The 27,560-nt window shown below is 41.9% G+C and overlaps 2 protein-coding genes across 21 annotated transcripts in view; one reads left to right on the top strand and one right to left on the bottom strand.

Annotated features, from left to right (window-relative positions):
• LOC106586786 (peripheral plasma membrane protein CASK) overlaps positions 1 to 27,560 on the bottom strand; it is a 231,170-nt gene that overhangs the window by 73,104 nt on the left and 130,506 nt on the right. For all 19 annotated transcript variants that reach the window (XM_014174421.2, XM_014174439.2, XM_014174419.2 and 16 more), the window contains one exon: positions 1,764 to 1,866. In XM_014174421.2, the coding sequence (XP_014029896.1) occupies positions 1,764 to 1,866 (103 nt within the window). The remainder of the gene's footprint in view (positions 1 to 1,763; positions 1,867 to 27,560) is intronic.
• Positions 7,699 to 27,310, top strand: LOC106586789 (probable G-protein coupled receptor 82). 2 transcript variants are annotated; one of them, XM_014174444.2, is made up of 5 exons: positions 7,699 to 7,878; positions 10,521 to 10,838; positions 25,389 to 25,964; positions 26,137 to 26,301; positions 26,497 to 26,672. In XM_014174444.2, exons 2-4 carry the CDS (start codon positions 10,533 to 10,535, stop codon positions 26,284 to 26,286), a joined length of 1,032 nt encoding a protein of 343 aa, XP_014029919.1. In that variant the 5' UTR covers positions 7,699 to 7,878; positions 10,521 to 10,532; the 3' UTR covers positions 26,287 to 26,301; positions 26,497 to 26,672. The 2 variants fall into 2 exon arrangements, with proteins under 2 accessions (XP_014029919.1, XP_014029918.1); XM_014174443.2 differs by having other exon boundaries at positions 7,701 to 7,878; positions 26,137 to 26,265; positions 26,497 to 27,310.

Here is a 27,560-nt window from a genome sequence, read left to right on the forward strand (position 1 = left end):
TCCGTCCTGTGCCACCTCCCAGGACTAGGCCTCCAGTGGGTCTCCCCATCCTGGTCCGTCCTGTGCCACCTCCCAGGACTAGGCCTCCAGTGGGTCTCGCCAGTCCGGAGCCGCCAGAGCTGTCCGCCAGTCCGCAGCCGCCAGAGCAGTCCGCCAGTCCGGAGCCGCCAGAGCTGTCCGCCAGTCCGGAGCCGCCAGAGCTGCCCGCCAGTCCGGAGCCGCCAGAGCTGCCCGCCAGTCCGGAGCCGCCAGAGCCGCCCGCCAGTCAGAAGCCGCCAGAGCCGTGCGGAGCCGCCAAAGCCGCCCGCCTGTCCGGAGCCGCCAGAGCCGCCCACCTGTCCAGAGCAGTCAGAGCCGCCCGCCAGCCCGGTGAGTCCTGTGACTACGCCTAGGGCCAGGCCTCCTTCATGTCTCCCCAGCCTGGTGAATCCTGGGCCAGAGCCGCCAGAGCCGCCCGCCAGACTGGTGAGTCCTGTGCCTGCGCCCAGGGCCAGGCCTCCTTCATATCTCCCCAGCCTGGTGAATCCTGGGTCAGTGCTGCCGGAGCCGCCAGGGACGCCCGCCAGCCGGGCGCAGCCATCACCGCCCGCCAGCCAGGCGCAACCAGGGTCGCCCGCCAGCCAGGCGTAGCCATCGCCGCCCGCCAGCCGGGCGCAGTCAGGGTCACCCACCAGACCTTCGGCGCGGCCAGGTGCGCCACCTAAGAGGGCGACGCCAAGGGTGGAGCAGAGGCCACGTCCCGCACCTGAGCCGCCGCCGTAAGAAGGCCCACCCGAGGGGGTTGTGTAACGCCCTGGCCATAGAGAGGGGTTTTTTGTTCTTTATTTTGGTTAGGCCAGGGTGTTACATTGGGTGGGCGTTCTATGTTCCTTTCTCTATGTTTTTGTATTTCTTTGTTTTGGGCCGTGTGTGGCTCCCAATCAGGCACAGCTGAAGCTCGTTGTTGCTGATTGGGAGTCACACATAAGGAGCATGTTTTTCCTTTGGGTTTTATGGGTAATTGTTTCTGTTTAGTGTTTGCACCTGACAGGACTGTTTGGCTGTCGGTTTCTTGTTTTTGTCTAACGTGTTCTTTCTTTAATAAATTCCTGAAGATGAACACATCCTCCGCTGCACCTTGGTCTCATTTGAACGACGGCCGTTACAATTACAGGGATGAAGATACATTTCTAGTTCTTCCAGAGTCAGTGTGAATGGATAGCACTGTGGAGCATATTATCTTGGCTGCTGTTAAAACACTCATTTAAAGGTGATGTTAACTTAACAATTCATTCATACAGCTGGTACATGTGGCAAAGACATTGAAGAGATAGTTCACCCCAAATTGTGTCCGATTAGATGGTGCCAATATTTCCCCTTTATTTGGTTGTATTATTAATGAACCCATGAAGGCCCAAATTCTCTCTGTCCTTTGTCTGAAATGTTTGTACAAACAGCAGAAAAAATATGAAAAGTACAAGTTTGCAAGTACAGATTACGTTGATAAAAGTTGTAGCATTCCTGTTTTTGAGAAAGCAGAGCGAGAAGAGAGAAGATATGTTACACACTAGCATAACATCTGGCCATGCATCTTCCATCAGGGTGATCAAACTAAGATCCTACATCTGTAAACACGATATAGCGTCTTTTACAATATCCACACTAGCATACCATTTAGAAGACATGGTGCCAGTAGATTATTTTTCATTCCATGTGGTATGCTAGTGTGGATCTTGGACAGAGCCTGACAGCCAGACATTTCCAGCATGCATTGCGTTGCTTACCTCCAGCCACCAGTCCTGACTCGCCCAGTTGGATGGCCACGCCAAACCCTCCCAGCTTCACTGGAGCGCTGTTTTCTTTAGACGCCAGGAGGACACAGTGGGGCTGGATGATGGAGAGAGAGAGAGAGAGAACATGTATAATTTATTTTATAGAATACAGTAGCTAGTATAATATACAGTGCTTTCGGAAAGTATTCAGACCCTTTCCCTTTTTCCACATTTTGTTACTTTACAGCCTTATTCTAAAATTGATGAAATAAAATAAAAATCCTCATCAATCTACGCACAATGCCGCATAATGATAAAGCAAAAACAGGTTTTTAGAAATGTTTGCAAATGTATTACATAAGTATTCAGACCCTTTGCTATTAGACTCAAAATTGCATTCAGGTGCATCCTGTTTCCATTGATCATCCTTGACCTGTTTCTACAACTTGATTGGAGTCCACCTGTGGTGAATTCAATTGATTAGACATGACTTTGAAAGGCACACACCTGTCTTAAGGTCCCACAGTTGACAATGCATGTCAGAGCAAAAACCAAGCTATGAGGTCGAAGGAATTGTCCGTAGAGCTCAGAGACAGGATTGTGTCGAGGCACCGATCTGGGGAAGGGTACCAAAAACATTCTGCAGCATTGAAGGTCCCCAAGAACACAGTGTCCTCCATCATTCTTAAATGGAAGAAGTTTGGAACCATCAAGACTCCTAGAGCTGGCCGCACGGCCAAACTGAACAATCGGGGGAGACCAATAACCAGATGTTCACTCTGACAGAGTTCCTCTGTGGAGATGGGAGAACCTTCCAGAAGGACCATCTCTGCAGCACTCCACCAATCAAGCCTTTATGGTAGAGTGGCCAGATGGAAGCCACTCCTCAGTAAAAGGCACATGAAAGCCTGCTTGGAGTTTGCCAAAAGGCACGTAAAGGACTCTAAGACCATGAGAAACAAGATTCTTTAGTCTGATGAAACCAAGATTGAACTCTTTGGCCTGAACACCAAGCATCACGTCTGGAGGAAACCTGGCACCATCCCTACGGTGAAGAATGGTGGTGGCAGCATCATGCTGTGGGGATGTTTTTCAGCGACAGGGACTGGGAGACTAGTTTGGATCAAGGGAAAGATGAACGGAGCAAAGTACAAAGAGATCCTTGATGAAAACCTGCTCCAGAGCACTCAGGACCTCAGACATGGGGCGAAAGGTTCACCTTCCAACAGGACAACAACTCTAAGCACACATCCAAGACAATGCAGGAGTGGCTTCAGGACAAGATTCTGAATGTCCTTGAGTGGCCCAGCCAGAGCCCGGACTTGAACACGATCGAACATCTCTGGAGAGCCCTGAAAATAGCTATGCAGTGATGCTCCCCTGACAGAGCTTGAGAGGATCTGCAGAGAATAATGGGAGAAATTCCCCAAATACAAGTGTGCCAAGATTGTAGCGTCATACCCAAGATGACTCAAGGCTGTAATCGCTGCCAAAGGTGCTTTAACAAAGCACTGACTAAAGGGTCTGCATACTTATGCATACTTATGTAAATGTGATATTTCCGTTTCAATTTTTTTACATTTGCATACATTTCTAAAAACAATTTTTGCATTGACATTATGGGGTATTGTGTGTAGATTGATGAGGGAAAAAAACAATTGAATCCATCTTAGAATAAGGCTGTAACGTTACAAAATGTGGAAAAAGTCAAGGGGTCTGAATACTTTATGAATGCACTGTATAACCTAACTTTTGTATCACAACTACAGTTGCATAAATAACTCTATATTAAGCATATAGGAGGACCTGATTCTTTGTTAACCGCTCAACACGTGCACATTCCCTCAGAAAACATTTTGGGAAAATATCCTTTCTATTTTACTCAGCTATGTTCAGTTGTATTCGTCATACTGTAAAATAAAATAATGCCAGAGAATTCTAAGCAAATATTGTCTGCTAAATGAACTAGTGTAGCCCACAGCCATATGGCATAGCCTGATCAGGGCCTAACATAAGGACAACTCAGAATATGTTATTCTGTTCTTGAGAAATAAGCTACATCAAATCAAACTTTATTTGTCACATGCGTCGAACACAAGAAGTGTAGTCCTTACAGTGAAATGCTTACTTACAAGCCCTTAACCAACAATGCAGTTCAAGGAAGAGTTAAGAAAATATTTACCAAATAAACAAAAGTAAAAAGTAACACAATAAAATAACAATAACGAGGCTGTATACAGGGAGGAACCGGTACCGAGTCAATGTGCGGGGGTACAGGTTAGTCGAGGTAATATGTACATGTATGTAGGGGTAAAGTGACTATGCATAGATAATAAACAGCGAGTAGCAGCAGTGTAAAAACAATGGAGAGGTGTCAATAGACTGGGTGGCCATTGATTAATTGTTCAGCAGTCTTATGGCTTGGCGGTAGAAGCTGTTAAGGAGCCTTTTGGTCCTAGACTTGGCACTCCGGTACTGCTTGTCGTGCGGTAGCAGAGAGAACAGTCTATGACTTGGGTAACTGGAGTCTATGACAATTTTTGGGCTTTCCTCTGACATTTTCTTCATATCATGTTTCTTTAGACCTGTCTAAAATAACGATCGTGTAGGCGATATTAAATGGATTTATTAGACTTTTTAAAATGTAGATGTTCTAAAGGTCCACATCAGTTGCTTGTATGCTACGCGTGGAAGCTAGGAGATGCAAAATGTGTTTATGTTAATTAACGGTCAATTAGCGTAAGTCAGGAAGTTATTTGCAGGACAATCACCACCTGACAAAATGTAGCCATTAGCCCTAGACCGCTACAGTCATTAAAACATCATTAAAGAAGCCTATACATCGAAGACAGTGCTGCTTTCACTACCAGCTGTTTGAAGACTCGCTCCAATAAAGCACCCACACATTAGTTTCAATCTGTGAACAAGAGTTGCAGCCCAAATAAATGCTTTACAGATTTCAAGTAACAGACACATCTCAACATCAACTGTTCAGAGGAGACTGCATGAATCAGGCCTTCATGGTTGAATTGCTGCAAAGAAACCACTACTAAAGGACACCAATAAGAAGAAGAGACTTGCTTGGGCCAAGAAAACACAAGCAATGGACATTAGACCGGTGGAAATCTGTCCTTTGGTCTGATGAGCCCAAATTTGAGATTTTTGGTTCCAACTGCCGTGTTTTTGTGAGATGTAGAGTAGGTGAACAGATGATCTCCGCATGTGTGGTTCCCACCGTGAAGCATGGAGGAGGAGGTGTGATGGTGTTGGGGTGCGTTGCTGGTGACACAGTCTGGGATTTATTTAGAATTCAAGGCACACTTAACCAGCATGGCTACTACAGTATTCTGCTGCGATACGCCATCCCATCTGGTTTGCACTTAGTGGAACTATCATTTGTTTTTCAAAAGGACAATGACTCAACACACCTCCAGGCTGTGTAAAGGCTCTTTGACCGAGAAGGAGATTCCTCAAAATTCTCAACGTTGTAGCAACCTCATGATAGATATTGGGAAAACTTGAGTACCATGTAGTAGCCTAAACCTATCGCTGTTACATTGAACTGGGTGAATGGAATATGAATGACAGTCATCCAATATGCTGTAACAGATATAAGGCTCAAACATTTTTTAAATATTTCTCCCTAATCTTAAATGGCACCGACCGCCACTGAGCTACATGTATCTTTAGACAAGTTGACTAACAAATAGCCTACCAAATTATAAGCAGAAACATAGCCTAAATCAGGCAAAAGAAATCCTGCACCCCATGCCACAAAATCTTTCTGCCATCTCTGACTGTAGTCTACAGCACATTTTCTATATTATTGGGTTAGGGTCGGCTGTGGGCCTCAGTTTTTCAATTTGTCACATAAAGTCGGGCGGTTGAGAATGGGTTATTAGCAATTGCGTGTGGGTGCGGGTGAAAAAACAGCTGACCCACGCACCACTACAGGGCACCCTCGTCTGGACACACATGGGTTGAGTTAACAGTGAGAAAATAGCAGGGATTGACTTTGAAGTCGGAAAAGCACTTGCCCATCGTGCAAGTCAGGAGTATTTCTTGGGTGCACAAAAAAACAAGAAATCAGGAAGGGGGCAAATACTTTTTCACAGCACTGTATACTTTAGAGGCTGCTGCCCTATATACATAGATTTTCTACATTTTCAGAGTATCATCAGGTAGCCTGATCTCAGATGAGTCCATGTAAACAGGATTATTAGGGAAATTGTTCTTCTTACAAAGCATGTAAACGTTTTAATCTAACTATTTTATTAATCTGACTATCCACAATAATCGCATTATTGTGTGCATGTGCAGTATGTTCTCATCGGTCACAATTGCTCCCCCTCTCTCTCCCCCATCCTCTCCCCATCTTCCTCCTCCTCCCTTCCCCTTCCTCCTCACTTTCTCTCTCTCCTCTTCCAGACAGTGTTGGCTATACCCTGACCTCTTTTACACACACATCAAGCCCTGGCTCTACCTGCTCTGTCGCTCCTGGGTTTCCTAGGCAACGGCCTGACCATGCGTAACTGCTGGAGGTCGGGGCGGACACCAACCATCATCCTGACCCTTAACATGGTGACCACTGACCTCTTGCTGTGCACCAGCTTCCTGTTCCAGGTGATGTATTACCTGAGGGGTGAGATCTGGTCCGGAGAGGACAGGGAGTGTCAGGTCACCACGCTAACCATGATAACAGTCTTCTACGTCAACCTCTACTGTAACATAATGTTGCTTCTCTGGACCAGTGTGACCACAAAAAGGCTTCAAACGTAAAACTGACCGGTTGATTTGGAATTTTTTCAACTAATCAGTTATTAAATTAACCCTTCAATTTTGCTCTCAAATCTTTCTCTGCTTATAGGTACAGCCTCACCCTGCCCTCCTTACACCCCTCACCAGGCCCAGAGGCTGCTGGGTACTCTGCCTTGTCACCCGGGTAACCGTGGCAACGGTGGTGAGTGCCAGTGTGGTACTTCAGATCAGAGGAGGAAAAGGGGGAGCAGGACGAGATGGCTGCTTTGACCTGGTGGAGAATCACCACAGAGAAGGGTTCCATAACCAACACTGCCTTGGAGTGGGGCTGTTTTTCCAGATTCTAACCCTTATTGAGGTCAGCTACGGGGGACTAATTCTGAATCTGAAGAGGGTCAGTGGGGCCTGGCACAATCACACACACTAGTGAAGGAGGGGTAATGGAGGGGAGGGGGTTGAGTGTTGGGGTGGAAGAGGGGTGTGGGGTGAGTTTAGGGGAGAAGGAGGGTATGGTAGAGAATAAATGGGGTGTAAACTTGGGGGGGGGCTGTTCAGGGGCAAGAGAGAGGCAGGAGGCGTGGCGCGGTCGTCTGAGGGTACGTAGGAAGATCTAAGCTGTGGTTGTGTTTGTGGCGTGCTTCTTGCCATACCATGTCCAGCGTGCAGTGACCATACTCTCACCACACGGGGGCGAATGTGAGAAGGGGAGAACAAGATGGAAGGTGAATAATGCAACCATAACCATAGCAGCGCTGAGCTGTGTTTACATCCCTGCCCTGCTGCCGAGGACGACAGTAATACACACACACACACAGACAGACAGACAGACAGACAGACAGACAGACAGACAGACAGACAGACAGACAGACAGACAGACAGACAGACAGACAGACAGACAGACAGACAGACAGACAGACAGACAGACAGACAGACTGTAAGACGCTGTGGACCACAACTTCTCTCAGTACTGCCTCTCCCTGTCACATCACACAAACCCCATTTGAATGTAACCCTGATCATCTACCAATAAATCTATTTTAAACAACAATAGACGTGAGTGTTTCTCAGCAGATGTCTTTGGGTGAGCATTCAGCCTGTAAGACGACATGTTACCCTTTAGTCTTCTTGCGATCACATCTCACCCGGACATCTGAAAATAACTCACATCGTGAACCAACCCACATCCCATGCATGCAAACATAGACACACACACACATACACTCTCTTGTGTTATGTTCTCTTTCTCACACACTTCCTCTATTAAAAGCTGAGGGGACAAACAGGATATTTGATGCTCCACATACACCTTTCATATCAACATATCATACAATTAACTACCTCATAAACCGACATCATTCAGCTCTGGACTGTAAGTATTAATCTTTGTGAAAACAGATTTCTTAAAAAAAAAAAATGTTAGTGTGAAAATGGCTGTGGGTTTAACAGAAAGCAGGAATTGGCTTTATGAGAAAATGGTCACAGTTTTCTACACTAGCATTTTTGGTTAGTTGAGAGTTTTACTGAGGTTGAATGCTTTGTTTCTGTTTTAAGTTTAACAAAAGAAAGGACAAACAATCATGAACACTTCAAATTATAGTGCTTTTGGTCATTTATAATATGTACAACAGTTGATTTACACTTTTTGATACTTCTGACATGATACGAGGACCATTGCTGAATTAGTATACGGTAATTACAGAAAAAATTTATGAAAACACATAATGTGAATAGATTTACAAATTAAACAAATAAGCATGTTATGGTTTTGTTTGGTTTCTTGGTGACCAGAACAACACAATACCATTGTTGCCAATATTCCATCAGTAGGAAATAGGAACTGTTCGGACGGGAACTTGCTTCAATGTAAATAATGTCTACTGACTGCTCATCAGTAATGTGCTCTTTACTAACAGCTATTATCTTAGTGATACAAGAACTGGTACCTTGTTTATAGCCATATTTTTTATCTAGCTCCTGTGCTACATGTGTATGTAATTGTCACGTCCTGACCAGTATAAGGGTTATTTGTTATTGTAGTTTGGTCAGGAGGTGGCAGAGGGTATTTTGTTTATGTGGTTCGGGGTGGTGATTGATGTAGTAGGGTGTTTGATTTATTATTTCCGGCTTTTGGTCTATGTTCTATGTTTTGTATTTCTATGTGTAGGTTAATGGGGGGTTGGACTCTCAATTGGAGGCAGGTGCTTTCTCGTTGCCTCTGATTGAGAGTCCTATATATGGGTAATTGTTTGGTGTGGTGTTGTGGGAGATTGTTTTGCCTGTGTGAGCAAGATAAGACTGTTTTGTTGTTCGTGTTTGTTATCTTGGTGTTCTCTTTATTTAAAAAATAAATACAAGATGAGCATCCACATTCCTGCTGCGTTTTGGTCCTCTATTCCCGACGACAACCGTTACAGTAATTGCACAAAGCTGACACTTGCTAGATTTCCATTCAGTTACTGTATTGCATTTCCACATTCAGTGTCTGATTACCACATGTGGGCATTACCACACGGGGACCGTTTTGTGTGTGGATTAATTGTCGGGAGTAGAGAACCTTGTGCATTTCAGGTAAAATAACAACTCAACGTTTATATCCCAGGACAAATTAGCTAGCAACAGCAAGCTAACTAAATAGGACACATTAGCTAGCAACTGCAAGCTAGCTAGCTAAATTCTCATAAATGTTTACCGCTTTTCAACCTGTCCCCAAATTAATATAATTGGTTCAGAGTTTTTTGATATTTTAACCTGCGTGTCGTGATCGCGTTTGGTGTGGGAAGACAAAATGAATGTGCATGATAGTGCACATGCGTTGTCGGTATGGGTACGATGTTAGAGTTTGTAAAAAAAAATTGTATACGACACTTTAAATGCCCAAATGTCATACTCGTTTCGGCTTCTCATGTTGTATGAATTAATTGTCAACTTTTTGGGAATTTCACACCAAAAATGCATTCAAACTGGATAAAAGGAGGGCTTTGAGATTTGATAGTCCTCTGAAAGGAAAAAAAATGAATTGAAGATGGCAAAGAGTACGAGCAAACAGTCTCCTGCAGTGTTCAAATGTAAGTCATTTTTTGTTGTCCTTAAAATGATCACAACTATTTAATCGCATATCTTTGAAAACTGATTGTTATTTGCAGCCTGCCGTGCCTTTACTTCAGCTAAATACTGTAACTTACATTAGCTAAGTGCTTTAGTTGGACTTTAAATTAGCTGGATACCCGATAAGCATGCAGTTGTTGAGCGACAACATCATATTTAACCTAGCTAACCAGTTATATATTCGAAGCCGTAGCAATGGCATACTGCATACTTTTTATTAAACATTACATCATTATTGTCACGTCCTGACCAGTATAAGGGGTTATTTGTTATTGTAGTTTGGTCAGGGCGTGGCAGGGGTGTGTTTGTTTTGTGTTGTCGGGGTTTTGGGGTTTTGTTCTGTTTTGTATTTCTATGGTTTTTCTATGTTGTATATTTCTTTGTGTTGGCCTGGTATGGCTCTCAATCAGGAACAGCTGTACATCGTTGTTGCTGATTGGGAGTCGTACTTAGGTAGCCCTTTTTCACCTGTTGTTTGTGGGAAGTTGTTTTTGCAATACTGTGCGTAGCCTGCAATACTGTGCGTAGCCTGCAATACTGTGCGTAGCCTGCAATACTGTGCGTTTGTTTTCTTGTTTTGTTAAGTGTTCAATAAAAGTTAAGATGAGCACTCAACCCGTTGCGCCTTGGTCTACTCCGTATGACACTCATTACAATTATAAACTCAGGGTCGTTACAAAATGCGACGATGAGTAAATACTATTCAGTTTAATATGTAGTACGCTAGTGTGGGTATTCGGACAGAGCCACTGTTTTATATACAGTTTGGGATTAATGTCTAAACTACGGAAAATGCCTCTCTCTCCCTCCCCTCCTGTATCTACTATATCTCTCTCTCCCTCCCCTCCTGTATCTAATATTTCTCTCTCTCCCTCCCCTCCTGTGTCTGATATTTCTCTCTGTTAGTCTGACAGATCAATGGAGAACACATCCCAACCCTTCCCACCTGTGTCCAACACCTTCTACCTCAATCCCGCCTCCATCTCTGCCATTACCAGCTTCCCTGTCTCCCCCCTCTGCCCCTCCTTCACCACCCGCTTCGTCCTCCCCTCCCTCTACACCCTCCTCTTCCTTACGGGTCTCCCGGGCAACGCTCTCTCTCTCTGGGTGTTCCTGAGGCGTATTCCCACCCAGACCTCCACCCATGTCTACCTGTTCCACCTGGGCCTGTCCAACCTGTGCCTCTCCCTCACCACCCCCTTCCTGGCCGCCTACTACTCACAGGTACCGTCATCTTCTACTGACATTTGGATTGGTACTGAATCTTGGCCAAATGTAGTACTAAAACCCCTTTGAAAACTTTTTTGTAAAGCATGAAATGTGTTTATAATCCAGGTGTTATGTGAAAATTATGTAAACTTTTTCGTAAAAGCATGACATTTTTACAGTTTGCGGTCCTGAACGTTTTCAGAAATGGAGGCATCAGAAAAACCGCAGCGGCAATTTTTCATTCCGCCATTACCAAATAATGTATTTTGTGTCATATCTCCTAAACCAAACATGATATTACAGAAATGGTGATGTCTACACTTATGTGTTGATGGTCAAGAATTACAATGACACCATGCAAAAAATAAACAGTTCAGATTATTATATAATGGTGGACTGCCATGGTAAACCGTGTCAAGAAATCCAATAAGATCGTCATTGAACATTGAACATCTAATGTTCAAATCATAGTATAAAAGCAGATAAGCTGGTTCGACTCTTTTTTGGCCATTTTCTGGTGTTACAGTGCCTTTACCTCATTACCTTTTCCACATTTTGTTGTGTTACAAAGTGGGATTAAAATGGTTTTAATTGTAATTTTTTGTCAACGATTTACACAAAATACTTAAATGTCAAAGTGGAATTTTTTGGGGAATATTTTTAAAAGTATTCAATCCCCTGAGTCAATACATGTTAGAATCATCTTTGGCAGTGATTACAGCTGTAAGTCTTTCTGGGTTTGCACACCTGGATTGTACAATATTTGCAGATATTCATAAAAAGAATGTTTAAGTTCTGTCTAGTTGGATGTTGATCATTGCAAGATAGCCATTTTCAAGTCTTGCCTTGGATTATCAAGCCGATTTAAGTCAAAACTGTAAATAAGCCACTCAGGAACATTCAGTGTCGTCTTGGTAAGCAACTCCAGTGTATATTTGGCCTTGTGTTTTAGGTATTGTCCTGCTGAAAGGTGAATTCGTCTCCCAGTGTCTGTTGGAAAGCAGACTGAACCAAGTTTTCCTCTAGGATTTTGCCATTCCGTTTATTTCTTATCCTGAAAAACTCCCCAGTCCTTAACAATTACAAGCATACCCATAACATGATGCAGTGACAACTATGCTTGAACATATGGAGATGTACTCAGAAATGTGTTGTATTGTATTTGTCCTAAACATAACACTTTGCACTCAGTACAAAAAGTTAATTGCTTTGCCACATCTTTTGCAGTATTACTTTAGTTCCTTGTTACAAACAGGATGCACATCTTGGAATATTTTTATTCTGTACAGGTTTCCTTCTTTTCACTCTGTCAATTAGGTCAGTATTGTGGAGTAACTAAAATGTTGTTGATCAATCCTCAGTTGTCTCCTATCACAAACATTAAATTCTGTACCTGTTTTAAAGTCACCATTGGCCTCATGGTGAAATCCCTGAGTGGTGCCCTTCCTCTCCGGCAACTGAGTTAGGAAGGACACCTGTATCGTTGTAGTGACTGGGTGTATTGATACACAATCCAAAATGTCATTAATAACTTCACCATGCTCAAAAGGATATTCAAAGTCTGCTTTTCTTTTTTTCTACCAATTTATCTGTCCAAATCCAAGATGGCAGCATGTCAAGTCGTTTGTCTGTGAATAGTAGATTTTAACCTACTAATAACCTATTAATTTATGGTTGAGTAAATCCACAATTCCCTTGTTGTGTAGTGCAAACTATTTTGTTTTGCTGGTGTAAAGATCGCGGGTCTCCCTCAACTAAGATTCTTTTTTTAATGTTTGATTTTTTCTCGCTATTTGCACTTCTTTACTTGAAGTTTACCAAAGTAACCCTATCTCTGGCTGGCCTGAGTTCTTTCCCTCCGCGGAGTGTCTCGTCCAAGCTGCTCCTCTTCGCTCTCCGCCTGGCTGTCAGAGGCAGCTCAACAATCCCCAACCCGTTTTCTCAATCGACCCCCACACCCAATCCACTCACATGCACACACACTCACATACAGACATGCATACACACTGTCCCTCTCTCCCCTTACCTTTCCTTGGCCTCTATTTCTTACATCTCTCAGAGAAAATGACAATTTTCGTGGTATTGCTTTGTGCACTGACTTTACTGAACTCTGGAGAAAACGAACATTGTCGCTGGGTGAGTACATCTGACAATGTGCTCTCCCGTCCATTAGACATTCTGTCTGCGGGAACTTGCTCTTTTTCACTCCATCCACTCGTCCAAGTGCCGATGCATTTGTGGCATGATGTGAACAGTACGAACTTGTCACTACCAAAGTCTAATGGTTTTAAATGACTGTTTCGTATTGTCTGGAAACTCACTTGCAGTATGTCTCTTAAAAAAGAGAGGCCGTGCAAGGTTATTAAACAGAGGTGCCTAGTTATTCTTCTATTGTTGATATCAGGTAATGTGCAACCTAACCCTGGCCCTGATATGCAATGTCTCCAAACCCCCTCTGATTTTAAATCTAGATTTGGTTTTGGTCTTTTTCATTTAAATGTACGCAGCCTGTTATCAAAAATGGATGGGGTTAGGATTTGGGCTAAATCAACTGATGCTGATGTTAATTGTGTTTTCTGAAACCTGGCTCAGCAAGTCTGTTCTTGATAAGGATATTTGTATAAATGGTTACAATGTGTATCACACTGATCGAGATAAGAAACGTGGGGGTGTGGCTATATATGTAAAGGCTAAATTTCTTGCAAGTGTGGCAAAGTTTGAAACTATTTGTAAACAGTTGGAAATTCTTGCTTTGAATATTGAGGTTTCAAAGGGTCTCTCTATAACTGTGATGGGCTGTTATCGACCCCCCTCTGCTCTCGGTGATGCATTTTCTTCTCTGATGCACCTTATGTCTAAACTTCTTTACAGTGAAATGATCTTGATTGGTGATCTCAACTGTTGTTGGTTAAAGCCGGTGTCTGATGATTTAAAAATGTTTTATAATTCTATGAATCTTACCCAGTTGATTTAATTAAATATTTAATTTTATTTCACCTTAATTTAACCAGGTTGGCTAGTTGAGAACAAGTTCTCATTTACAACTGCGACCTGGCCAAGATTGGTTTCTCAAATGATTGCCTCGCCTGGTTTACCAACTACTTCTCTGTAGAGTTCAGTGTGTCAAATCAGAGGGCCTGTTGTCCGGACCTCTGGCAGTCTCTATGGGGGTGCCACTGGGTTCAATTCTCGGGCCGACTCTCTTCTCTGTATACATCAATGATGTTGCTCTTGCTGCTGGTGATTATCTGATCCACCTCTACGCAGACGACACCATTCTGCATAATTCTGGCCCCTTCTTGGACACTGTGTTAACTAACCTCCAGACGAGCATCAATGCCATATACAACTCTCCTTCCGTGGCCTCCAACTGCTCTTAAACGCAGGTAAAACTAAATGCATGCTATTAAATCGATCACTGCCCGCACCTGCTCGCCCGTCCAGCATCACTACTCTGGACGGCTCTGACTTAGAATACGTGGACAACTACAAATACATGGGTGTCTGGTTAAGACTGTAAACTCTCCTTCCAGACTCACATTAAGCATCTCCAATCCAAAATTAAATCTAGAATCAGCTTCCTATATCGCAACAAAGCATCCTTCACTCATGCTGCCAAACATACCCTCGTAAAACTGACCATCCTACCGATCCTTGACTTTGGTGATGTCATCTATAAAATAGCCTCCAACACTCTACTCAACAAACTGGATGCAGTCTATCACAGTGCCATCCGTTTTGTCACCAAAGCCCCATACACTACCCACCATTGCGACCTGTACGCTCTCGTTGGTTGGCCCTCGCTTCATACTCATTGCCAAACCCACTGGCTACAGGTTATCTACAAGTCTCTGCTAAGTAAGGCCCCGCCTTATCTCAGCTCACTAGTCACCATAGCAGCACCCACTCGTAGCATGCACTCCAGCAGGTATATCTTACTGGTCACCCCCAAAGCCAGTTCCTCCTTTGGTCGTCTTTCCTTCCAGTTCTCTGCTGCCAATGACTGGAACGAACTGCAAAAATCTCTGAAGCTGGAGACTCATGTCTCCCTCACTAGCTTTAAGCACCAGCTGTCAGAGCAGCTCACAGATCACTGCACCTGGTAGGTTCATTGATAATTTGTATAAGATTGAGGGCATCAAGCTTAGATTAGTTTAGGTCACTTAACAGCATGAGTTCTGAAGATAGATGGGGGCAATCAATTCACATATGGTGTCCAGGGCACATTTGGGGGCAGAAGGTGGTCTATAGCAAGCGACAACGGTGAGAGACTTGTTTCTGGAAAGGTGGATTTTTAAAAGTAGAAGCTCAAATTGTTTGGGCACAGACCTGGATAGTAAGACAGAACTCTGCAGGCTATCTCTGCAGTAGATTGCAACTCCGCCCCCTTTGGCAGTTCTATCTTGTCGGAAAACGATTCAGACACGGCTAGGACATCCGGATTAACTCACCCACTCGCCCAAATCCCAAATGTCCAGAGAAATCTACTCTGATTGATTTGATATCGACAAATGCTCCACATAAATATTCTGCATTTGGTGTTTTTTGTAATGATTTAAGTGACCATTGTGGTGTTGCTGCTGTTAGAAATACTAAGGTTCCTAAAACAAAGCCATGCTTTATTCGTAAGAGACATTTTAAGAGATTTAATTAGCAGGCTTTCTTTCATGATTTGTTTTATTTTGACTGGAGCAAGATTGAGCTTAATCCCAAATAGTAAACAAACATGCCCCGTTCCGCAGGTTCAGGGTTAAAGGGCGGGATAATCCATGGTTCTCTTCTGAGCTGTCTTGTATTATTCACGAACGTAATTTAGCCTGGGCTAAAGCAAGGAAATCATGTTCTGATGCTGATTGGCTTCTTCTTAGGCAATTACAAAACAAGTGTTCTTTTCTTCTCAGGAAGGCCAAGTCTGAAAATGTTATGTCTGTTACCACTGATAACCAGAATGACCCTAGACATTTTTGGAAGGCTATTCAGTCTATGTCTGGAAACAGTAATATTAATGAATTACCATCATGTGTATTGAAGGACTTTGTTGCTGTATATGACATCTGGTAGGCTGTTTGATTCAGTGTCCACTGTCTCTGTACAACCCTGTGTGGATGAACCAGTGAGAGCTGGTCAAACTTTTAGCTTTTTGCCATTCTCAGTGCAAGAGGTACATAAAGCCCTGAAAACATTAGATCAGAGAAAGCCTGCAGGTCCTGATTTTCTTGATCGCTGCTTTTTAAATCTGGCAGCGGATTTCATAGCTGAACCACTTACATATCTGTTCAATCTAACCCTGGAATGTAATGAAATTCCAAAGATCTGGAAATCAGCATTTGTCCTACCACTTTTAAAAGGGGGAGATCCAACTCTTTTAAATAATTATAGGCCAATCTCAAAGCTGTCACCCCTGGCGAAAATACTTGAAACCCTTGTGCGTGAAAAGCTAAAATAGTTTTTATATACTAACTCTATTTTATCAATGTACCAATCGGGCTTCAGGAAGAAGCATAGGACAATTACAGCAGCCACGAAGGTTTTAAATTATATCACTGAAGCCCTTGACAAAAACAGCACTGGGCCTCACTTTTTATTGATCTCTGTAAGGCTTTTGATACAGTTGCTCATGCTATACTGAGACAGAGATTGTTGAGTGTAGGTCTTTCGGAGCATGCAGTTGCATGGTTTGCTAACTATCTGTCTGATAGAAAACAGTGCACTCAATTTCATGGGCTCATGTCTGTTAAATTGTCTGTAATGGTGTGCCCCAGGGCTCTGTACTTGGTCCCCTCTTATTCACTATTTATATAAATAATTTAGACAAAAATGTGCAAAATGCGCAACTTCACTTTTATGCTGATGATACTGTTATTTATTGTTGTGCCTCGTCTCTCACAAAAGCTTTCCAGAACTTGCAAACTGCTTTTTATACTGTTCAACATACCTTGTGTCATTTGAAGCTCATCCTCAATACTGACAAAACTAAACTAATGGTGTTTCTAAAGCAAGAAATAGACCTCTGAACCTTTCACCTATTACTACCGGTCAGGGCAATGAGATTGAGACTGTAACCTCATATAAATATCTTGGAATTTGAATTGATGACGACCTCTCTTTTAAATTTCATATTCAACAACTTACAAAATAATGTAAGCTGAATTTGGGATTTTATTTTAGGAACAAGGCCTGTTTTTCTTTTGAAGCCAGAAGGAGGCTAGTATCAGCTACATTTATGCCTTTACTAGACTATGGGGACATTTTATATATGAATGCTTCCACTCAGTGTTTGAGATCAATTGACACCCTTTACCATGACGCATTGAGATTTATTTTAAACTGCATAACACTTATGCACCACTGCACTTTATCTTTTTAGGGTATAGGGGGCCGAATTTTCGATTTCGGATGAAAAGCGTGCACCAAGAGTAAACTGCCTAATACTCGGGCCCAGAGTCAAATATTGGCATGTTATTAGTAGATTTGGATAGAAAACACTCTGAAGTTTCTAAAACTGTTTGAATGATGTCTGTGAGTATAACAGAACTCATATGGCAGGCAAAAACCTGAGAAAAATCCAACCAGGAAGTGTGGAAATCTGAGAATTGTAGTACTTCTTTTGAATCCCTATCGAAACTACAGTCTCTGTGGGGTCACGTTGCACTTCCTAAGGCTTCCATTGGCTGTCAACAGCCTTCAGAAAGTTTTTTCATCATTCTCCTGTTACTGGGCAGAGAATAGTAGCTCAGTCAATGAGTGGACTGCCTATGGACAAAGAAGGAACGGCGTGCTCGCGGGATCACGCTTCACCAAGCCGTGAAGCGTGATCCCACCAAGCCGTGAAGCGTGATCCCGCGAGCACGCCGTTCCTTCTTTTTCTCCTGGAATGAATACGCTATTGTCCGGTTGGAATATTATCGACGTTTTATGTTAAAAATACCCTAAGGATTGATTGTAAACAACGTTTCACATGTTTCTACGACCGGTAATGGAACATTTTGACTTTTTGTCTCTGGTACTGCGCTCGCGCGTTATGCCTTTGGATAGTGATCTGAACGCACAAACAAAACGGAGGTATTTGGACATAAATATGGAGTATTTTCAACAAAACGAACATTTCTTGTGGAAGTAGGAGTCCTCGCAGTGCATTCTGACGAAGATCAGCAAAGGTAAGAGAATATTTATAATACTAATTCAGAGTTTTTTTGATGCCAGAACTTGGCGGGTAGCTATATAGCTTGCTTCGATGGCTGAGCTATGTACTCAATGTGCATTCTCTGTAAAGTTATTTTGAAATCTGACAAAGCGGTTGCGTCAAGGAGTAGTGTCAAGGAGTAGTGTATCTATAATTCTTTCAATAACTGTTGTAAATTTTATCAACATTTATGATGAGTATTTTTGTAAATTGATGTGCACATTCACCGGGAGTTTTGGTGGAAATACATTTTCTGAACATCACGCGCCAATGTAAAATGCTGTTTTTGGATATAAATATGAACTTTATCGAGCAAAACATACATGTATTGTATAACATGAAGTCCTATGAGTGCCATCTGATGAAGATCATCAAAGGTTAGTGAATATTTTAGCTGCTCTTTTGGTTTTTGTGATGCATGTCCTTGCTTGGAAAATGGCTGTGTGGATTTTCTTGTGAAGTTTATGTCCTAACATAATCTAATTTTATGCTTTCGCCGTAAAGCCTTTTTGAAATCGGACAATGTGGTTAGATTAACGAGAGTCTTATCTTTAAAATGGTGTAAAATAGTTGATTGTTTGAGAAAATGAAATTATGAGATTTTTGCTGTTTTGTATTTCGCGCCATGCTATTTCACTGGCTGTTGAATAGTGTGGGACGGTCACGTCCCACCTAGCCCAGAGAAGTTATATACCAGGGTTGGCTGGCCTTCTCTAGACACTCGTAGGCTCAGTCACTGGTATACTTTTATTTACAAAGCCACTTTGAGTTTACTACCATTTTATTTGGCCATTTTTATTGTTCAGAAATGTGGTGGGTACTCTCTTCGTTCGCAGGACTATATCCTGCTAACTGTTCCAAATGTCATAACTGAATTTGGTAAAATGGCTTTTATGTACTCTGCGCCATTGGCTTGGAACGCCTTACAAGCAACTTTTAAACTGGAAGAACTTGTCCCGATTGGTGTTTTTAAATCACTGATGAAGGATTTTGAGGCTGATTCCTTGACCTGTCAATGTTTTAAATTTGCTGTTTTATGATTTGTTATACTCTTGTGAATTCTATGGTTTTTACTAGATTATTTGTAGTTTTTCATGTTGTCCGTCTATAATTGTGTAATACTTGGTGCTGCCTATCTTGGACGGTCTTAAAAAACAGATTTCAAATCTCAATGAGCCCTTCCTGGTTAAATAAAGGTTAAATAATATATATATTTTTAAATAGGTGCCCTTCTTTGTGAGGCATTGGAAAACCTCCCTGGTCTTTGTGGTTGAATCTGTGTTTGAAATTCACTGCTCGACTGAGGGACCTTACAGATAATTGTATGTGTGGAGTACAATGATGAGGTAGTCATTAAAAATATCTGCACACAGAGTAAGTCCATGCAACTTATTATGTGACTTGCTTTTACTCTTGAACTTATTAAGGCTTGCCATAACAGAAGGGGATTAATACTTACTGACTCGAGACATTTCAGATTTCCAATTTTAATTAATTTGAAACAATTAGAAAAACATGATTTCACTTTGACGTTATGTGGTATTGTGTGTAGGCCAGTGAAAACTCTATTTAATATATTTCAATTCTGTCTGTAACACAACAAAATCTGGAAAAAGTCAAGGAGTGTGAATATTTTCTGAAGGCACTGCACATACATTCCCATGAAATCACCATCTCCCTGGGTCCAGACAAATCAAAGGCCCTTCTTATGTTCCATAAATGTACAATGTCCACATTCACAACCAGGGGCAAGAAGACAGCAGCAGACTGTATGGTTCTGTATGCCACATACATCATATTCTATTGGGTACGTTGTCTGAAACTGTGATTTCATTGGATTTCTTCCCATTGGCGGTCCACCATTATATAATAATGTATTTATTTATAGGGGACAATGCACATTAATCAACATCAATATTACAATAATGCAACATCCATGTAAATGTGCCGGGGATTGCCAAAAGCTAATTTGCACCCGCAGTCCCTGGGAAGGTAAGGTCCTTTACACAGCCACTATACAAATACTCACTAAAACAATAGAAAATACAAATACATTACATCTAGTAATTTAACCTGTTAGGGCTAGGGGGCAGTATTGACACGGCTGGATAAAAAACGTACCCGATTGAATCTGGTTACTACTCCTGCCCAGTAACTAGAATATGCATATAATTATTGGCTTTGGATAGAAAACACCCTAAAGTTTCTAAAACTGTTTGAATGGTGTCTGTGAGTATAACAGAACTCATTTGGCAGGCCAAAACCTGAGAAGATTCCAAACAGGAAGCGCCCTCTCTGACCATTTCTTGGCCTTCTTTGTCATCTCTATCCAAAACAAAGGATCTCTGCTGTTACGTGACACTTCCTACGGCTCCCATGGGCTCTCAGAAGGCGGCAAAAAGCTGAATCGTGGCTTTGCAGGCTCTGGCTGAAAAAAAGTAGCGCGTTTGGGTAGTGGCTGGTTACAGTACTGTGAGACTCAGGCGCGTGCCCGCGTCGACCGAATGCTTTGTTTTCTTTCCTCTGTTTACCTAAACGCAGATTCCCGGTCGGAAAATTATCGCTTTTTTACGAGAAAAATGGCATAAAAATGGATTTTAAACAGCGATTGACATGCTTCGAAGTACGGTAATGGAATATTTAGAATTTTTTTGTCACGAATTGCGCCATGCTCGTGACCCTTATTTACACTTCGGATAGTGTCTTGAACGCATGAACAAAACGCCGCTATTTGGATATAACGATGCATTATTTTGGACCAAACCAACATTTGTTATTGAAGTAGCAGTCCTGGGAGTGCATTCTGACGAAGAACATCAAAGGTAATCAAACTTTTGTAATAGTAAATCGGAGTTTGGTCAGGGCTAAACTTGGTGGGTGTCTAAATAGCTAGCCGTGATGGCTGGGCTATGTACTCAGAATATTGCAAAATGTGCTTTCACCGAAAAGCTATTTTAAAATCGGACACCTCGATTGCACAAAGGAGTTCTGTATCTATAATTCTTAAAATAATTGTTATGTTTTTTGTGAACGTTTATCGTGAGTAATTTAGTAAATTCACCGGAGGTTTGCGGGGGGTATGCTAGTTCTGAACGTCACATGCTAATGTAAAAAGCTGGTTTTTGATATAAATATGAACTTGATTGAACAAAACATGCATGTATTGTATAACATAATGTCCTAGGGTTGTCATCTGATGAAGATCATCAAAGGTTAGTGCTAGCTTGAAAAATGGGTGTCTGATTATTTCTGGCTGGGTACTCTGCTGACATAATCTAATGTTTTGCTTTCGCTGTAAAGCCTTTTTGAAATCGGACAGTGTGGTTAGATAAAGGAGAGTCTTGTCTTTAAAATGCTGTAAAATAGTCATATGTTTGAAAAATGGACGTTTTTGTATTTTTGAGGAATTTGTAATTCGCGCCACGCCTATCATTGGATATTGGAGCAGGTGTTCCGCTAGCGGAACGTCTAGATGTAAGAGGTTAAACTGGTTACTACTCTTTCCCAGAAACCAGAATATGCATATAATTAGTAGATTTCGATAGAAAACACTCTAAAGTTTCTAAAACTGTTTGAATGGTGTCTGTGAGTATAACAGAACTCATATTGCAGGCCAAAACCTGAGAAGATTCCATACAGGAAGTGCCCTGTCTGACAATTTGTTATCCTTCTGTTGCATCTCTATCAAAAATACAGCATCTCTGCTGTAACGTGACATTTTCTAAGGCTTCCATTGGCTCTCAGAAGGCGCCAGAAAGTGGAATGACGTGTCTCCTGTCTCTGGGCGAAGAACAGCACAAGATTTTGTGAGTGGTCAGGCTGGGGACAGTGACACTGGAGATGCGCGTTCATGAGAATTCTCAATTTTTTTCTTTCAGCCTTTGAATGAATACAACGTCGCCCGGTTGGAATATTATCGCTATTTTACGAGAAAAGTAGCATAAAAATTGATTTTAAACAGCGTTTGACATGCTTCGAAGTACGGTAATGGAATATTTTGACATTTTTTGTCACGAAATACGCACGCGCGTCACCGTTTGGATAGTTACCTGAACGCATGAACAAAACGGTGGCATTTGGATATAACTATGGATTATTTGGAACCAAAACAACATTTGTTGTTGAAGTAGAAGTCCTGGGACTGCATTCTGACGAAGAACAGCAAAGGTAATCCAATTTTTCTAATAGTAATTATGAGTTTAGTGAGCACCAAACTTGGTGGGTGTCAAATTAGCTAGCCTGTGATGGCCGAGCTATCTACTCAGAATATTGCAAAATGTGCTGTCGCCGAAAAGCTATTTTAAAATCTGACACCGCGATTGCATAAAGGAGTTCTGTATGTATAATTCTTAAAATAATTGTTATGTTTCTGGTCAACGTTTATCATGAGTAATGTAGTAAATTCACCGGAAGTTTGCGGTGGGTATGCTAGTTCTGAACATCACATGCTAATGTAAAAAGCTGTTTTTTTATATAAATATGAACTTGATTGAACAAAACATGCATGTATTGTATAACATAATGCCCTAGGAGTGTCATCTGATGATCATCAAAGGTTAGTGCTGCATTTAGCTGTGGTTTTGGTTTTTGTGACATATATGCTTGCTTTGAAAATGGCTGTGTGATTATTTTTGGCAGGGTACTCTCCTGACATAATCTAATGTTTTGCTTTCGCTGTAAAGCCTTTTTGAAATCGGACAATGTGGTTAGATTAACGAGAGTCTTGTCTTTAAAATGGTGTAAAATAGTCATATGTTTGAGAAATTGAAGTTATAGCATTTTTTAGGTATTTGTATTTCGCACCACGCGATTCCACTGGCTGTTGACGCAAGCGTCCCACCTCGCCCAGACAGGTTAAATGTCAAGTTGGAGTCCAAAATGATGCTGAGATACCTAAAGATAGACACAACTTTCAGATTTTCCCCATTAACAAGAACAGTTCGTTGGGAAGAATCAATGGATTTCTTAGAGAAGTATATACAAAAAGTCTTGTCGATATATAAATGCAGGCAAGAATTAGTCATCCATTTCGAAACATGTACCATAGCTTCAGTTAACTTGTTAACTTCTTAGGGCTAGGGGGCAGTATTCGGAAGCTCGGATGACTGACATGCCCAAAGTAAACTGCCTGTTACTCAGGCCCAGAAGCTAGGATATGCATATAATTGGTAGCATTGGATAGAAAACACTCTGACGTTAACATTCTAATGTCTGTGAGTATAACAGAACTGATATGGCAGGCGAAAACCTGAGGAGAATCCATCCAGAATTTGTTTTGAGGTCACATCCCATTCCAATGCTTGCCTATGGGATATTGAAAAGAAATCCTCCCAGATTGCAGTTCCTATGGCTTCCACTAGATGTCAACAGTCTTTAGAAAGGGTTTCAGGCTTGTTTTTTGAAAAATTAAGAAGTAGTTGTAGTTTTTCAAAGTGTCCCTCAGAAGGACTCTAGTCTTGTGGCGCGCGTGAATGAGTGCGTGCTCTTTGTTATTTATCTCCGGTATTGAACATAGTACATTCCGTCTTAAATTGTATCGTTTATTTACATATTAGTGTACCCGAGGATGGACGAGAAACATTGTTTGTATTGTTTGGACGAAGTTTACCGGTAACTTTTTTGATTCCTTTGTCTGTATGTTGAACGAGTTGGAATGGGTGGATTACTGAATCAAATGCGCCAACTAAATAGACTTTTTGGGGATATAAAGAAGGACTTTATCGAAAAAAACAACCATTTGTTGTGTAACTGGGACCCTTGGGATTGCAAACAGAGGAAGATCTTCAAAGGTAAGTGATTAATTTTATCGCTATTTCTGATTTTTGTGATGCCTGTGCTGGTTTGGAAAATATGTTTATGCTGAATGTATGCGGGGCGCTGTCCTCAGACAATCAAATGCTATGCTTTCGCCGTAAAGCCTATTGCAAATTGGACAACGCGGTTCGAGTACCAAGATTCTAAGCTAAAGAATCATGTATGACACTTGTATTTTCATGAATGACGCTAGCGTCTCACCGATCCGTAAGACAACAAGTAGTCTATTTTTTGAGTGTACATACAGAACTGTACCGTCTGCATACATCTGCATGTTAACTTGTGGGAGATCATTTATATAGATGGTAAACAGAAGGGGACCTAATATTGACCCCTGTGGGACCCCAATGTTATAGTAAAGAGAGTCTGACTGAGTGTCCCCCAAACAAACCCTTTGACTTCTGTTTGTCAGATAGGAATATATCCAACTAATGAATTCAGTGGACACATTAAGGGAGGATAGTTTGGATAGAAGGACCTCATGATTCACAGTATCAAAGGCCTTTTTAAGATCCAAAAAGACTGCGCCTACTTCACCACCTATGTCCAGTTTAGATTTAATGCACTCCTGAAAATAGAACTATTTATCTTGTAGACAGCACAATTGTAATCATTGACCATCAAAACATAGGTGTAGACATCCCCTTATTATGATTGGTTCAGCAGATATGACAGAAAAGACATTGTCCGGTTATGGCGGAATAGCAAAATGGCCACCACGGCCGCCAGGGGTTGTTTTGATGTTGTGCATGGCATCATTGAAATACTTGACCTTCAAAACATATAAGTAAATGTCACATTTTCTGTGTGATCATGTTTGGTTCAGAAGTTATGATGCAAAATACATTATTTGGTTGTGGCGGAAAGAAACATGGCCACCATGGCCATTTGCCTCCATATCTGGAAATGTTCAGGGCCCCAAACTGTACAAATTTCATGCTTTTATGAAAAAGTTAACATATCACCTAAAATGTGGCACATATCGCCTGGACTATTATGAATGATTTCTATATATGATTTCTGAAGCCTCTATAAAGGCCTATACATGATGTATGAAGCCTTATAAAGGCCCCTATATGATTTCTGAATCTTCTATAAAGGCCTCTGTATGATTTATGGAGCCTCTATAAAGGCCTATATATGATGTATGAAGCCTCTATAAAGACCTATATATGATGTATAAAGCCTCTATAAAGGCCTCTATATGATTTATGAATCCTCTATAAAGGCCTTGTAAATAATATAGAATTTTAAGTCTTAAAAGTCATGTTTTGTGTGGCAAAATTATAATTGTTTTAAATGATCTACCAATCCTGAGTAAGGAATGGGTCACATGATCTACCAATCAATGGATGGGTCACATGATCTACCAATCAATGGATGGGTCACATGATCTACCAATCAAGGGATGGGTCACATGATCCACCAATCAAGGGATGGCTCACATGATCTACCAATCAAGGGGTGGGTCACATGATCTACCAATCAAGGGGTGGGTCACATATGTGGTAAAAAACGTAACATAAATAAGAACAGTAAAAAAAAATCCCTTGTCAATTCCTTCCCAGGGTCCAACTTGGCCGGCGTGGAGCCCCCTGTGCCAGCTGGTCCTCCATGGGGTCACCCCCATTCAGCAGATCAACATCTACATCAGTGTCTTTATCCTGACCTGGGTGGCGCTCAGCCGCTTCGCCATCCTCATCCAGCACACCCACGCAAGCCGCCCCAGCACCTGCACCACCCTGCTACCCCATGCCTTCTTCACCAGGCTGAGACGGGTGAGGTTCGCCAAGGCCGTGTGCGCCTGTGTCTGGGGGATGGTGGTGTTGGCCACAGTACCCGTGACAGTTTACTATTCAGTGAAGGAGACGAAGGTGGATGTAGGGAGTGAGGATGGAGAGAGAGAAGGACGGGGTAAGGATAAGGGGGGGAGGGTGTGTTACAGTGTGGCAATGGAGATGGGGGGAAGCCTGTCAAGGGGGGCGAATGTGGTGTCCATTGTGATCTTCTTCATGTGTTTCCTGCTGGTGCTGACGTCGTATATGGCGGTGGCGAGGCATATATGGAGGTCACGTCGGTGTGCCGTTGTCAACGGTTCCCAGAGACTGCTGGGAAGAGTGTTCCGGAACATTGTGGTGATCCAGGTGGGGATTCTGTCTTCTGTGTGTTTTGGGGAGCCATTTGAATCGTTTCTTACTGATTAAGACTAAGACTCACAGATGCTATTTGCTAGACAGCTAGTCGCTTTATATCTAACGACTTTAACTTCTCATCTCAACCTTTCCTCCTCTCCTCTCTTCCTCCTCTCCTATACAGGTGGTTCTGATAGTGTGCATGTTGCCTTACCACATCTTCAAGTCCATCTTTATCTCCATAGTCCAGCACCAAGCTGACCCAGCCACCACCATTAGGGGGCCCTGCCATCCTCTCTCTGCCATTGTTGAGGTCAACAACACTTTCATATAACCTTTAAATTAAAAGGTGCAGCAGTTTACCATTATCAATAGACAATATACTGTAACTATAGGCAATATTTGTCCATTCATTTTGGCTCAAAAGCACTTCCAGAAGCAAATCATGTTTTGTGGAGTTAAGTTTTATCAGTCTTAGGTATATTACATGAAGTAGAGTTTAAAGCTGTCAAACTTCATAACAGTATGTTGATTTTTGTCTCAGGTCAAGAACTTCCTGCTTTGTCTCACCACGCTGCGGAGTTCGGTCGACCCGGTGATGTACTTCTTGTTGGACAAGACCTTCCACAGACATGTCATGTTACTGCTTAGGCTCCACCCACAGAGACCCAGCAGCCAATTATCCGGCGGGGCCACCACGCAGGCCACCACCAGAGCCAATCCAATTGGTGGGAGGTTGGAGGTGACTGTGTGTCATAAGGGTCAGGGGTCATGGAAAGAGTCACACTCTGTGAACTGGAGTGAGTGCAGTGCTCTGTAAAGATTTTTTAGGATTTTGCTATTTTACATTGACCACTTTCATCACCTCATTCAACAACATTCCTTCATTGACCAGGAGAAGTGAGTCCAATACTTTTACCACGTGGTGCTGTTTTTTCACTCCCACTATATTCAAAGTGCACGTTGTATATTTATGAGCGAGAGGGAGAAGGAATGTGTAACTGATATGTACACTACTGTTCAAAAGTTTGGGGCCAATTAGAAATGTCCTTGTTTTTAAAAGAAAAGCACATTTTTTTTGTCTGTTAAAATAACATCAAATTGATCAGAAATACAATGAACACATTGTTAATCTTGTAAATTACTATTGTAGCTGGAAACAGCAGATTTTTTTAATGGAATATCTACATAAGCATACAGAGGCCCATTATCAGCAACCATCACTCCTGTGTTCCAATGGCACGTTGTGTTAGCTAATCCAAGTTTATCATTTTAAAAGGCTAATTGATCATTAGAAAACCCTTTTGCAATTATGTTAGCACAGCTGAAAACTGTTCTTCTGATAAAGAAGCAATAAAACTGTCCATCTTTAGACTAGTTGAGTATCTGGAGCATCAGCATTTGTGGATTCGATTACAGGCTCAAAATGGCCAGAAACAAATAATTTCTTCTGAAATTCGTCAGTCTATTCTTGTTCTGAGAAATTAAGGCTATTCCATGCGAGAAATTGCCAAGAAAACACACACACACACACACACACACACACATATACATTTAAAAAGAGAAAGAATGAGAGATTAACCAGTGGCGGTCAATGCCGTTTAAGAT

The sequence above is a fragment of the Salmo salar genome, chromosome ssa25 (genome assembly GCF_905237065.1).
Source record: "Salmo salar chromosome ssa25, Ssal_v3.1, whole genome shotgun sequence".
Classification (NCBI taxonomy): domain Eukaryota; kingdom Metazoa; phylum Chordata; class Actinopteri; order Salmoniformes; family Salmonidae; genus Salmo; species Salmo salar.